At 39.9% G+C, this 14,826-nt stretch overlaps 2 protein-coding genes across 2 annotated transcripts; both read right to left on the reverse strand.

The window, feature by feature from the left end:
• Positions 1 to 264: 264 nt before the first annotated feature.
• On the reverse strand, positions 265 to 2,277 carry LOC133724056 (tubulin-folding cofactor C). The gene is made up of 2 exons (XM_062150862.1): positions 1,164 to 2,277; positions 265 to 595 (listed from the first exon to the last, which is right to left on the reverse strand). Exon 1 carries the CDS (start codon positions 2,238 to 2,240, stop codon positions 1,197 to 1,199), a length of 1,044 nt encoding a protein of 347 aa, XP_062006846.1. The 5' UTR covers positions 2,241 to 2,277; the 3' UTR covers positions 265 to 595; positions 1,164 to 1,196.
• A 768-nt stretch (positions 2,278 to 3,045) lies between these two features.
• LOC133717264 (large ribosomal subunit protein uL29c) lies at positions 3,046 to 5,170 on the reverse strand. The gene is made up of 2 exons (XM_062144241.1): positions 4,736 to 5,170; positions 3,046 to 3,373 (listed from the first exon to the last, which is right to left on the reverse strand). Exons 1-2 carry the CDS (start codon positions 5,075 to 5,077, stop codon positions 3,191 to 3,193), a joined length of 525 nt encoding a protein of 174 aa, XP_062000225.1. The 5' UTR covers positions 5,078 to 5,170; the 3' UTR covers positions 3,046 to 3,190.
• Positions 5,171 to 14,826: the final 9,656 nt, after the last annotated feature.

The raw sequence follows: 14,826 nt of genomic DNA on the forward strand, positions 1-14,826 counted from the left end.
CTTTGTGATTTTGTGTCATTACAGATGCCTCCCTTGGACCAACACTAACCTCCTCTTGGATTCATACTACACCCTCTCTGACAGTTTGATGCATTATCTACAGGTTGGCTAGAAAAGAAACTTCTTTTGAATTCCAAGATTAATCCCATTGGCCCACACTCTAAAGCCAATGCATTTTTCAACCAAAGACTCCAAATAAAAGTCTCCATGGTAGTTTGAGAGTTCAAGTCAGTAATTATAATAGCTAGATAGAATGAAGAACCATAGTTAAGTTCTATTACGATTATTTGCTTGAGTCTTATATAGAGACTCTTTTAATAAGTCCAGGAGATGTATTGGTAATACCGCTATCCGCTGTAAATCAGACCAGATTGGAATTATCAAAAATCAAGTGTTGTTGAAGGAGACCAGATTGGAATTATCAAAAATCAAGTGTTGTTGAAGGCCTGGTGCTTTGGTGTCTCCTCTCTTACTTGTTCTCTCTCTTCTCCTCCCTTCATTTGGGAATTCCCACTAAAGCAGCTACAAACCTTCTCTCAATTTCTATCTTTCTAATCCCACCCTAGCCATACTGTTTACCCACACGTGCTTTGTCCTACATCATAGTGATTAGATTGTGTCACATCATTTTTTAACGAGTTAAATTTCATTTTTATATGACTAGAATATCAACCATGGAATGTGCCGAAATAATGAAGAACATACAGAACAGAAATTGGGAGTGCAAACTCACAACCAAGGCAAATATTTTATAGTCCAACTCCCAAATCTCTAAAGTGGAGTCAAGTATCCAAAAAGAGCATTTTAACAAGCAACAAAATTCAAATAGAAATCCAAGTAAATTTGTATTGAGATGTTGACCTTGAAAATTCCCCAGTAAAGGGTATGAGCAATGGGATTATAACAAAACCATGGCTTTTGTCTCTTTAACTCACTCCCTCAGTCAGTATGAATCTCAAACACCAAGTGGTATGGTACATTCAATTTCACACAATTCATATTGCAACACTACAACCATCTTGACAGATACAATGGAATATGATATTCAATAAATAAAGAAACAGAAAGGTAACAAGAGTATTTGATAAAGGCATATCACATCCAATCAACTCACATTGCCAATATCTATATCCAAAATATTCAATACATGGAAAGAATGTTACCTCTTACTAGAAACAAGCAAAACCGGTAACAGCTTAACTTTCCTGTGAACTCGAAATATCTATCAAACCAACTCTCTCAGTCTCCGGCAAGACAGACCAATTCGGCGACTGAACTGCCCTCAACCACAAGAAGTCATCCACATTGGCCCAATTCTCCGTCTCCTCATCAAGACTAGTCTCCCTAAGCTCTTCCTCAATCCCATTATACCTCAAACAGTATGGCGCAAACCTCACGCCGCAGCTATCCTCAATTATAGGCCTACTCCTCACTCTCAGATAAAAATCACACCTCTTTGCATTGTGAATTCGAATCTGATGAGAAGCCATAACAAAAACACACTCTTCAACTCCTTCAATCAGAACCGAACCGGTCACAGGGCCAGTATAAACCCTACAATTCCTCAATCTATGAACAAATAGGGCCCTCACAGACCCCATAAGCCTCACCTCGCAGGAATCCAGGTCTGAAATCGTGAATTCTCCGACTTCCGAGCACTGAAACTTCCTCACTAAGGTCTCCCCTTTCTTGTTCCAAATCCCCGGCGACGCCGGAACTATGAACTCCATTTTCTCCGGCTCTTTCTCGTTCTCCTTCTCCTTTGGCTCGGTTTTCTTGGCGCCTTTGTTTCTGAAAGAGAATTTCTTCTTCGGCAATAAATCTGCGCTCAGGTTCTCTAGGGTTTGTCTCAGATCGGAGATCGTTTTGAGCGACGATCGGACTTCGTACGAGGGGAGGAAGTAGGAGTTCTCGGCGACGAGCTTCTCGAGGTCGGAGATGGAGGCGGAGATTTGGTCGAGGAGGGGTTTGAGGTGAGCGGGATCGGTGAGTCGGCACTGAGCGAGTTGGGAGTCGACGGAGGACTTGGAGGTGGAGAAGCGGGAGAGGAAGGCGGAGGTGGACTCGAAGGATGGGGAGGGGTCGGAGGAGTCGGCGGCGGCGCGGCGCGTGAGGGTGGTGTCGAGGCGGGATTGGTGGCGGTGGGTGAGGCGGTCGAGCATGGATTGGTGCTTCTTTTGGAGAGCTGGGTCGGAATCTAGGGCTTCTTCTTGGGTAGGGTTTGGTGGTTCATTTTCCATGGGTGGCAGCGATTTGGGGTTGAAGGTGAGAGTGAGAGTTAGAAGAGGGAATTGGGAATTTCGTATTTTATACGTTGGTGTGTTTTTGAAATTGTAGCACGGTGAAACTTTTTTACGCCCAAGAAAAAAAAATTCTCTTTTACATTTACTAACGAGGTAACAAAATTTTTTTTCGGAATTGAGATAGACGGAGCCGCTTTGTCACGGGATCTTAATGATGGAGTATTATGTAAACAATTCCACGATCTTTTGAGTCTGTGTGTTTATATTTCTCAAATGTATGATAAGATCGCACATTGTGTGGCTAAAGTCGCTTTGTCTTTAAAGAATGTTACTTATTAGTTGAAGCTCGAAACTCTTTGATGTAGTTCAAATGTATGTAGATTGAGGTACTCTGGTTCGCTTATCATCTATTGCAAGGTTTTAAAGTGTTTCGTTATGGCCAAAGAATCAAACTTGCAGTTTTATGTGCAATGCTGTATATAATCCAACTCACGCCTTCTGCAGAGATGGAGTTTTCAACTGCACTTCAGTTTCTTTCTGTTTCAGACACATTGGCTTACTATTGTAGATTCGTGCATAACTAAATAAAGCCTCTTAGCACCAGCCCCCAACAATGAGTATCATAAATGTGTAGGAGAGCTTCTTTTTTTTTTTTTTTTTTTCACAAATGAAATTTCATTAAAACCACACCAACTTTCAATCCATCAAGTACAGTGTGTAGAAGTTTAACTAACCCATACTTGAGAATATCAAGCAAAACAATATTGATTAGGTAGTTGAGAAAAGAAGGCATTCAGTGGACTTGAGAGGAAAATACCACATTACCCTACCGATAACAACAGATTATACACAAATTGTCTGGAGGAATTGAACGATTTAAGCCAAGAAATTCTCATATTTCTAATTTGCATAGGTAGACTACATGGTATTCGCTGAATACATACAACTCAAGCAGATTTTGCAGCTTCTGCGGCTTCTGCAGCTGCTTCTTCCTCTTGCAACTTCTTCAAGGACGGAGGTGGTCTGACAATGATGCTTCTCTTCCATTGTCGGTCAAACTTTCTTGATAACCTCTTACCAATTCCATCCTCGATCTCTCTTTCCCGTTTAACAGTAAGCAAGCGAGCAATCTACAATTAAAAACGAACTTCAAATAAGTATAGTACCAAAGTGTAGTATCCCCCAAGAACCTCAAAAACTCATCATTGCACAGAAACATGGATACCAAACAACCAACTTAAGTCTAACAGTCGAGCAATGTCTAACTCAGATTGCATGGGTATAACTTAAAGATGCTGGAAATACATCAAAGCTTGAGTACAGGAGACCAAAAGTGAAGCAACATTAAGCACCCAGGGTTCAATTTGATGCATAATGTAATACCCAGCTCCACTCATCACCCAATCCAAACTCAGAAGTTGCAGCCAAAAAGAACTAAGAAATTAAAAGATAAAAATAGAAAAGGATAGACTTACTGGGGTTGTAGTCATCTTAGATTCTTTCGCATTCTTGCAAACACAATTTGTTTTTTTAGAATAGAAACTTTAGAATAGAAACAACATTCTTGCAAGCTTTTTAAGTGAAAGACTTCACAGAACTCACATATCTTAGGTCATTTTAGTAGACTGTATAGTTAAGTGGCACACTACAAGTGTTGTAAGTGAAGCTTTCTACTGTAAAAAGTTCCAATTCTGTGTTATATATAGGTCTCAAGTTGCCACGCTATAAGTGTTTTTTGTTTTCAAAGAACAAAAAATACAAATACACACCTTCAGTTGCCATCATACACTAACTTTTGGCTTCATTCTGACAACTTATAAAGCTATGTTAAGGCTCTCACAGAGTCGATAGGCATTTACCTATGCAGTGAAAACCTAATTTCAGCTACCATTATGCCAAAACAATTTAGAATTGGAAAGTTCCATTTCCATTCCCTTTCTCATTTGTTTCTCTCAACAAACTTTTTTTCAGATAAGTTGACTAAAATAAAACCCACATTATCATTATTGATTCAGTTCACAAATCACAATTCATTTGAAAAAATAATCTGTAACTTAAATAGTTAGATGGCACCTATACTTAAAAGTGCTGAGAAGAAACCAAAAATCAAGTTCAGGAGATTGAAAACCAAGCAATCGAAGTCTAGTGAACTAGCAATATGAAACTCGGCTGTGAATACATCAAAACTCTCGCACATGCTCAAGTCTGGGTTCCCAAAATTAGAAAAGAACAGAACTTTAAACAAAAAGCAAAATGATAAACATGCTGGTGTCATAGTCTACTTAGATTTTTACCCAATTCTTGAAAAGCTTTTACACAAAATTTACAAATTACTAAACTTTATGGGTTAGTCTATCAAATTCAAAACTAATTTCACTAACGAACACTTTAAAGCCACAAAATTTCCATTTCCCGTCTTAAACCAAGTACCCTACACCCACATTTTTCACAATCGTCTTCAAATTATGATAAGCTATTTGAAAATGAAATACCCTTTTGCGCATACGCCGGAACTCGCTGGATGTGAACTCATTCCGAGCCGATTTCTGGAGGCGAAGCATGAAGAGCTCTCCTTTAAGGTCGACCACCTCCTCGTTGATTTCTTCAGTGGTCTTGGTTCTGATTTCCTTCATCTCTTCCTCTCTCTTGGCCATCATAACCACGGAGGAAGACGGCGAGCTGGACCTCCGAAACGACGCCGTGGGGAGGCGAATGCCGACGGGGCAGACGTGTTGGAGTCTGAGGCCGTTGAAGGAGGACTTGGGGATGGGGGAGAGGAGCTTTGGGGGTAAGGCAACTGTGGAAGGTGGAGCTATGGAGATTGCGCCCAACATTGTTCGTCTTCTTCTTCTTGAGCTCTCTCTCTCTCGAGTCTCGAGTCTCTGAAATATTGTGTGCTTTTGGGTTTTGGGACGTAGAGATAAGGCTTTTGAGCGCGTCCCAATCCAACCCCTTGCCTTTTACTTTCTTTTTTTATCTTGATGGTTTTTCTTACCAATAGCCGAGGATACCTAGGTGTATTTAACCAAGATGAATTTTTATTGGTCAAAAGTAATTACTACCTGTAAAAGAATATTGTATAGGGAGAGTAAGCTTAACAAGCAGTTAAGTAGGGACGTAAGAGCATCTCTAACAGTGATAGCTAAGAGCAAGTCCACCTGTTGAGGTTGGCTTGTCAAGACTATTCACTGTTTTTTGTCTTTCATTTTTACATTTTTTCTTGACCAGTCAGATACTGTTAACAAAAAGTCACTCTGGGTCATTTTCTGGGTTAATTTCTTGACCTGCCAACTGACATTTGGTGACTTTTTATGAACAGTATCTGACTGGTCAAGAAAAAAGGTGGAAATGAAAGGCAAAAAGTAGTGAATAGTCTTGACTAGCCAACTTCAACGGGTGGACTTGCTCTAAAGGGTTGGTGCGGTTGTCTTCAAGCCTTGATTAATGAAACTGTCGAATACAAAGATGAGACATTGAGCCTAAACCCCTTATTATAATAAGCATCTAGAGAACATCCTAAAATGATATCAGAAGTTTCTACCAAATACATGTATTATATCATGCATCAACTAGCAAATAGCGCTCTACTGGCTACTCCATTTGTTTTGACATAGCAGTGACATAATGAAAAGATAACTCGATTACAACGAAGTATAATTACCAAAAGCACAACTTTCCTACTATGTTGCCGCCGGTAGATAACTCCGACGACATTTAGTTCCACCATGCCACTAGGAGGTTGTGACCATGTAATGAAATAAGGAATTCACCGCCTACTTAGAGTAAACAAGGCACTTTAAGTGCACACACATGCATATAGCCAGACTAGCCTTACAACACAGATGTAAAGACTTATTACTCGCAAAATGTGTAACAAAACTAAACAGCTTGCATTTTTTATTTATCACTAAATAAATAAAAAAATGTAAATAACAGAACAGCCAAGGTAGGGCACAAAAATTGAGCCCAAACCCAAGCACAAGCCCAGATAACAAGAGGATCATAGTTAGCTTGCAAGGCCCAGCCCAAAACATGTGCAAGCACCACTGACTTCCTATCGCACCACCACCAGCGTCGGGTTGCCACCGCCAGGTTCTGGTTGCCAGGCCAGTCCTCCACCCTGTCCAGATTGAACCTGCAAATCCTCATATCTCCAGCCTTGAAAAGGTCAAACATCCACCCCTCTCCAACTCTGACTGCGCTGGACCCCAAACTTGCCAAGCTTGATTCGGACCAACGACCTCAGGTGATCGGACCTACGACATCACCCTCAACCTCCAACCCTACCACCGTGAAAAGAACCGCTACCCGATGTCACACCCCGATTTTTAAACACAAATAAAAATCAATATATATTCTCATAATTATACATGCGTGATAATTCAGCCATCAACACAAAATACTTGGAAAACTTTTTCCTTTTAACCGAATTAAATTGCCACAACAAAATAAACGTAAATGCTCCTCAGAGCTTACTACACAGCGGAAGTCATAACAATGGCAAAACCAACAAAATTTGTTTCCTACCCGTACTGCTGCCAACAGGCTACCTCAGCTTCAGCCACGATTACCCTGACCTACAGGATTAACCCCTATGAATAGTATACCGGGTTGCCACACAACAAACCCGGTAAGCTTATGAAAGCTTGTATGAGTAACTCATGAACATCAATCAACAACTCACACCAATCAACTTAAGGAAACAATGCAACCATGATTCCTTCCAACATTCCATGTCCTTTCCACCGAAGGGACAACATAAGTCACTGCCGTGACAACATACTATTTGCTAACTCAACAATCAATAAGCAAATCAAGTCTCATCTAGACAATAAAAGAAAGAATTAATACTCTTGAGACTCTCTTTTAAACTACACACTTATGAGTCTCCAGCAACCTCGACCGTTACCCCCATAAGCTATAATGGCAGACAGACTAAACCTCTAACTGATCATAACCACTCGCCCGGCCAAAGACGTGGTTCCCGATTTCTTGCCTTGGTCACCATCTGTGACATATGATTTTCAGACCCCGTCTGGTCTTCGAATCAAACGTTAAGTAAGTCGCACCCGACCTAAAAACGTTACATAAATCTACTAAAAGATTTCCGCATCCCTGCTCACCATCTGTGACTCTTGGTACAAAGACCAATACATTTAAAATAAGTCACGCTTGACTCAAAAATGTAACATCAAACTCAACACTTTTCAAACAATAGAAAACATCTTTTTCCACAATATTGTTTCTCGAAAAGTCGCATTCAACAATAATATGAACACAATCATGCATATTGTTTCATCACACATCACTCACAGGGATATATATATTTCACGTAAATATATATCTATACGTAGTCATTCGCTCAAGTATGCCTATTAATACAAACTATAGTTTGCAGTTAAATAACGCCCAAAATAATAATGGTAACTTCGTTCGTAAATGAACATTGTGAGATTACTCACCTCTGAATTCTGCTGCGTCTTCTATATAGAACAAAGCAGTACAACCTCAAAATATCCGTCCAAGAGTACTTCGTTAAGTACCTAATCACATACGGTCTAAACTTAGTATATGAATCATAAGCGATTTAAGTCTGAAACCCCCGTTTTGAACTAAAATCCCCAAAAGTGACGCTAATCGAGGCGAAACCACATCTGAGACCACCCAAAGTCTTCGGAACAATCCTCCGATCGATATGTCAAAACCACAAGTCGATCAAACGCTCGAATCCTCACGGATCGAATAATCGAACGGTTCGAAACCGTAAAAGTCATAACATATTCATACGATCTCCAAAAATTACGTATTATATATCAAAACGTTCGTATCGACGAGTTTTTATAAAATCAGAAACTGTTCCTTACATGGCCGGAACGCCGCCACAGGCGGTGGCACAACCACCACGGTTACCGCCGGCCAAAACTTAAAACCATCTTAATCCAACCGTCCAAAATGTCAAGAATACCAAGTAGAGCAACTTTAATACCTGAAGTTTGAACCAACTCAGCCTAGATCGGTCAAAATCAAGCCCACAAGGCGAGATTACATTGTTCACTCTAAGTTGAACCAATATCAACGTAAATCGATCAAAACAACCACCATGGATCGATAGAGGAGGTTCCTATGAACTCAACAAGCTTGGTCTGAAGTCATGGCGTCGCCGGAGCTAGGATTTCCAACAGGGTCCGACTACACTCAAAGTAGGCGCCTTGCAGGCAGTGCCGTCGTGGTTGGAAATCGCCGCTAGAGGATGCCACAGGGAGGAGCGCACGGTGGAGGCGAAGAGGTCTGTGGTGGTTTCGGGGCCGGAGGTCGCCGGAGATGGAAATAGCGGCCGGGTCGGAACTGCCGGTCCTGGTCGGGTCGTCACGGTTTAGGAGAGAGAACGGAGATTTTCAGTTTTCCAAAAAAGGAAACTTCCCAAAATGAAAATAGTGAATTTCCAGAAATGGAAATTTCTATTTATAGTGGTTTTTTAAAAATATTTGAAACTTCCGCAGACCATAACTTTCACATACGAACTCTGATTTTCGCGTTCCATATGTCCACGAACTCGTATCGACGCGCTCTACGATTTTTGTGAAGGAAGTTTTCGGAGAAACTCAACGTATAAAAAGTCAAACTTCGTACCCCCCTAAATCCACACTTTTCGAATAACTTTTCGTCCGAAAATAATTCCACTTCACAATAACATACGAATCAAGCAAAATACTCATAATTCACATAACTGGTCCATTATTAATTGCAATAATTAAATAACGAAAATCCAGATCATCACACCCGACAACGACCACGATCCCCTCCACAACCTCCCTCAAATCGCAGTGATTCAGAGTGAAGCCCTTACAATTGAGGATCCACTTCTTCACAGCAAGCTTGGACAACTAGACAGAGAAAAAACACAACAACGTCCCTAAGGCGCACTGTCAGACGGAAAGGGGAAGAAAAAAGGCGACAACGCTCTAAGGTTTTTTCTCGCTCTCGAGCGCTCTCTATCAGGAACAAGGATTAATTAACTGCAATTATCGTGATAATCTAAGACAAAACGAACTTTTAAGTGTACTGCATCAATTAATTGTTTGATTACAACAATGAAGCTCACTTCTTGAAATAGAAATAATAGTAGAACTACTCTCGTCCCAGACAAACAGGCTGCTCCGCTCGCCAAACCACACAATTGTGATGATCATAGTACAATTGTCAAACTGAGACTTAATGAAATAATACATCAATATATAAAGAAAGAACAATAAAATGTCGAACACAAAACTTTGAGTAAATCTCCAGAACAAGACACGAATGGACTCACAAACATGCCTGATTTGGTATGTACAAACTCAGGTCCCTTTCTTATTAACATAGCAAATCATAACATTCTTAGGATAAAGACCTTAATTCGTGATGCTTCTCACAGGAATCCTACACTCGAAATCCTGAGCAAGATAACTTTATCGAGAGTCCAAGAGCTATCATAAGATTTTGCATAACACCGAGCTGCTCAATAAAGAGAGTGTCTCCACCATAATAATGACCACCATCATGTCGCCAGCATAAAGCCATGACAGACGAGATACCGCAAAGCAAATGTGACGAGGTTGATCTATATCTCGACCCAACCCTTCAAGAACCTGACTACCCACCAAAAAACAAATCCAAACACTCAATGGCAAAAGAGTACGAAACCACAACAATAGCTGCATTACTGACGTCAATCGACCGGCCATCTGTTCTGTGCTTGATGGTAAAGATCCATTTGCATGCATCCCATAATCTTCTTACCCTTATGCAAAGGTTAATTTTTAAGGAAAGGTGAGGCAAAGTGGCATTTGTTACAACTTTTTTAATTTGTCTGCTTAACATAGGAATAAGATGTTAATACCAAACCCTAACTGATCATGGAAAAGAGCAGGGGAAGCCTTAGTGGGCAAACCTGCTTTTTATGTCCGAGAATCATCATCTGCTCTAAGTGGGGGAGCTGCAATCCTAGTTGGTTGTTCTCGATCATAGAACACAACTAAAACAAACTGCAGAATTACACTATTAGAGGAAGGACGCATGAGAACATCAATGGTGAAGTGGGGTACAAGGACATCGTCATAATGAAGTCGATCAAGGAAGTCTAGAGTTTTGTTGAGAGATGAGGAGACCTCACACCACTTAAGAAAATTTTATGAGGAGACCTCAATAGATTATTTCTATTGAGACCTCCAAATCTGCTCAGTTGACCTCATTCTATTATGAATTATTAAATGACATATATAACCTCTTATAAAATGACTATTAAGGACAATAATTATACAAAAAAAAATTATATTTAATTTCTCTATACTTTCCAATTCAATAATATTATATTACATTCTTTATTATTTTCCTTATCTATTTTTATTTTCCAATTTCACTGCATACTCATTAACGCATTTATATATATTTAATAAGAATTAAAACTATAATCAAGATCATGTGACATAAAAGTTCCTATCATCATATAGGTTGAACGCATATTGGTGAGGGATAACAAAAGAAATCATATTATGACCTAAATCCTAGTCTATCTATTATATTTGAAAAAAAAAAAAAAAAAAAAAGAGCTAGCAGTGAAAAGAAAATCTAAAAAACTATTAAATAATTAATCATGAGATACAAAAAATAGAGAAAATAATTAAACATTAAGAAAAATTATTCTTCATATTTTTTTTGCACATCTACAAGAGAAAAAAAAAAGTAAAAAAAAACAATTCTTTTTTTATTAAAAATTATTATTATTATTTTTTTTTTTTGAATAAAGCCCAATACCTTGTGTTTTTCTTTTTTATTAGATAAGAGATTTATGTAATTTAGTTAAGGAATGAGTATGTAATTAATGATGGTTTGTTTGCAAATTATATGAGTGAGTTTATTTCAGGAACTTGAGTGAGGTTTAGTGAGTAAATTTAGTATTTGAAAATTTAATAAGAGGTGTAAAAAGCAAGGAGGTCAAGTGAGTAAATTTGGAGGTTCCAATAGAAAAACTCTTATAAATAATGAGATTGATGCATGAATATTATATAAATTTGGTCTCGCATCGTGTATATTACCTAATCAATACATTATAGGACCCCCTGAAACTATTGAGAGATTCGAGATGAAGTTAAAATTCATGTCTACGAACATTAGATATCTAATGATCCTTTACGTTAAAGAAAGATTTGCATACTGTTTGGCTCCAATTTTGTTGCAGCTGGTCAACAGTCTCTTTTCTGCGCGGGCGTGCCAGCACCGTTCGGGTGCGGTCGTCGGGGGTGTCCCTTGACCTGACTTCTTTCAAGCGATTGTAGACGAGGAGAGCACCAACCTCGTCGTGGGATTCTTTGTGCCTCGTGGCGAGGACTTTTGCTGAGCTTCTTGTTAACACAATCGATACTCAATATTGTAGATCGAGCAGAGCGACATCACCGGGAAATGTTGAGATCTTGCTAAAGCGTGACTTTAGCTTGGCTGGGTTGCTAGGGCGTTACCCTTGCTTGGTTGGTTCTGTAACCGTTGTGGTCGCGGCACTACCGTCGGCTCCCGAGGAGACTAGGACCGAAGCACGTTGACAGAGGGTTTGGTGGCACTGAAGGTCGGCTTCTGAGAAGACTAGGACTAGGAGTGTGATCACCGCTAAGAGAAAGAGAAGGAGAGGAGTTGCTCTTAGAGAGGTTTGCTCTAGAGAGAACTTAGATCATCTTAGAGATGTTGTTGTTGAATGTGAATGTGTGTGTTAGAATGAGAGGAGAAAGTGTTTATATAGGGAAGAAAAAGAAGAGTGAAATGATGAGTGGAAGAAAAATAATGAAAGTAGATCTAAGTTCACTTGTAAAATATGGAAAAGATAGAGAAAAGATGAAATGAAAGCAAAGCATGAAGGTGCAGCAACATGGAAGTGGTGATGATCTATTAAAGAGATTGTAGAAGAAAAATATATCCAAGGAAAAAGAGAAAAGCATCTAGCTTTCTTCTTGTGGGTAGGAAACATGAACATGTGAATATTGAGCTGGTTTTAGGTCAGTTTCTGCCCCTTTATTCCTTCAATTATTTCTCCAACAAGACTTCATTATATGCCTTCGACTTCTTCATATGAAATGTTCCACTATGAGTGTAGATCATCCTGAAAAATTTTCAGATTTTTATTCCATGTGGTTGGGCCGAAAATGCTGCTGGACCTCTTACAGGTCCAGTTTTCCAGTTTTGCTTCTGTAGAAAATTGGGCTGATTGTTTGAAGGCCTTCCACTCAAAAAAAGCTCTTGAACTCTTCATAAGAAATGATCCTTGGGCTGTCTAGAATGGATCTGGAAAGTTTCAGCACATTTCGATTTCATTTGGTTAGTCTGCCACCCCTCCTTCCTTGTCTAGCTCGGTTTTTCCTAGCCGAAGTAGGAAAATATGCTAAAGTTGACTTGTCATACTTCCATAGTAGGCTTTATTTAGCCTCTAAATATATATTTCGAGCTTGTCGACAATATATAGCTTGAGCCACTGATATTGGCTCAATTTCTCCAAGACGTGCCTTGTCAGGCCAAAATGCTTATTTTGGGTCCAAACATTGCCCCCCAGACCTCGAAGTCAAAGGGTCTTCGTCTTGACTGAAGAGGTCTTGAATCAGCACTGCTCTTATAATGTCGTTGCTCCAAAGCCACTTGTATTGGCTTGACTAAAATTACTTGAACAGTAGCCTCTCTCCCTCTTAATTATACATAGTGAGCATACATATATTAATCGCCAGTCTTCCTTCGCGAACCATCCTTTGCGAGGCCATGTAATTAAAACCACTTCGCTGCCAACAATTCGCAACCCAGCTTTCGCCACAATTATTGGCAAAAATATTGATTTGACCTCCTCCACTGCTAATACCATACTAGGCATATTAAATGCCTCTTGTATATGTGCCCAGACCAATACCAATGGCCTCTTAAGTATATTAGCAAGTTCCAGCCACTATTAGGCAAGAACACAATTTTTTGCATCCTCCACGATGCACAAATTTGAAACTCTTTTTGTATTTTTGTATTTTTGTATATATATATTTTTTTAATTTTAATAAGACATTGTGAATCAAGGTTTAGACATGCGGCCCAAGTATAGTCGTCTAGACACAAATTTTCTTTCAAATCCTTTGGGCAACCTGACTGAAATGGCCAGGTGGGGGAGGGCGAACAAGAGAGGCAGAATCCATTTTGGCATGAGCTACTCCCACATAGTGGTTTAGGCCCATTTGCACGCACTTCTGGATTCAAGAACCTGTCATGAACGTTGTCCCCTTTCTAGACACCATTTCACATAGGCTATACTTACTAAGATGAGAAAGGTCATAAGTGTGAAGACAGTTCAACAAGTGTTAATAAAAGCCGCCCTTAACCTTAAGGGACCTGAACTAGGCACCAATAAGGAGTTTAGACCAATATTAACAAAAGAGACTTCACCTATTCCGTTATGATTCACAAATGACGAAAATAAAAATGAAAACTGAAAATTGACAGGAAATTTAAAAACAAAGAAAGAAGTTAGCAGCACTATATTTGGCTAACCTCCAGAAGGCCACGGGGGAGGCCATCTATGTTTCACTCCAAGCTCCGATGTATCAAAATTTGTAGGGTAAAAATCCCTCCTATGAGAGCTTGTAGAAAAAGAACAAAGATACTTCTCGTTGAAGAATTTGGAGGAATTTGGCTCGTGAGAGGGGTATTCTTGCCCCCCAAGTATCTTTGTTGGTTGACGAGACATGATCTCCAATTGTAATTTGGAAGATGACGGTGTCCCAAGATCGGCTTTGTCGCCAACTGTCGCCAACTTCTCTTGATCAAAGGGATGATCATGGGTCATATCTTGCCCCCCATGCATCTGATCAGTAGCCACGTATTTGGCTTGATCAGTGGAGACATCAGATATTTGTTCAGAGACAATTTTCTTGTCTGAAGAACAATCTTGTTGATGACGTTCTCCATAAGTAGCCTCTATGTAAGGCTGTGATTCACCAGTGAGGCCATTAGGTTGATTGCCACCTATAGGCAAATCAGCCTCATAAATGACTTCTTGTCGAGCGTTCTGCTCAATTTCTAGGTCCCAATCGCGAAACCTCTGCTTTGTTTTTGCGATCAAAATGGCCATGTCCCTGGCTTGCTTTTCTTTATTCCTCTCGATGTTGGCCATGATGATCGCGAGCTGTTCATCAATGCTTGCCCCCTCTGGGATGGGAATAGGCATAAACTCATCATTAATGGCGGTATCGCCAATGGTGGCAACATTGTCCATCAATTCACTTTAGGAATTTCTTTTGGTAAAGATTTTCCCCTGGCATCTTAATGATGACGAAAAAAGACTCTAGTATAGTCCCACTGGGCGTGCCAAAATGTTTGGCTTGAAGCCCGGTGGTTGAATGTCTTCAAGAAAAGAAAAAAAAACTTCTAACCTGGTCCCACTGGGCGTGCCAAAATGTTTGGCTCCAATTTTGTTGCAGCTGGTCAACAGTCTCTTTTCTGCGCGGGCGTGTCAGCACCGTTCGGGTGCGGTCGTCGGGGGTGTCCCTTGACCTGACTTCTTTCAAGCGATTGTAGACGAGGAGAGCAC

This window comes from Rosa rugosa, chromosome 1, assembly GCF_958449725.1.
Source record: "Rosa rugosa chromosome 1, drRosRugo1.1, whole genome shotgun sequence".
Taxonomy (NCBI): domain Eukaryota; kingdom Viridiplantae; phylum Streptophyta; class Magnoliopsida; order Rosales; family Rosaceae; genus Rosa; species Rosa rugosa.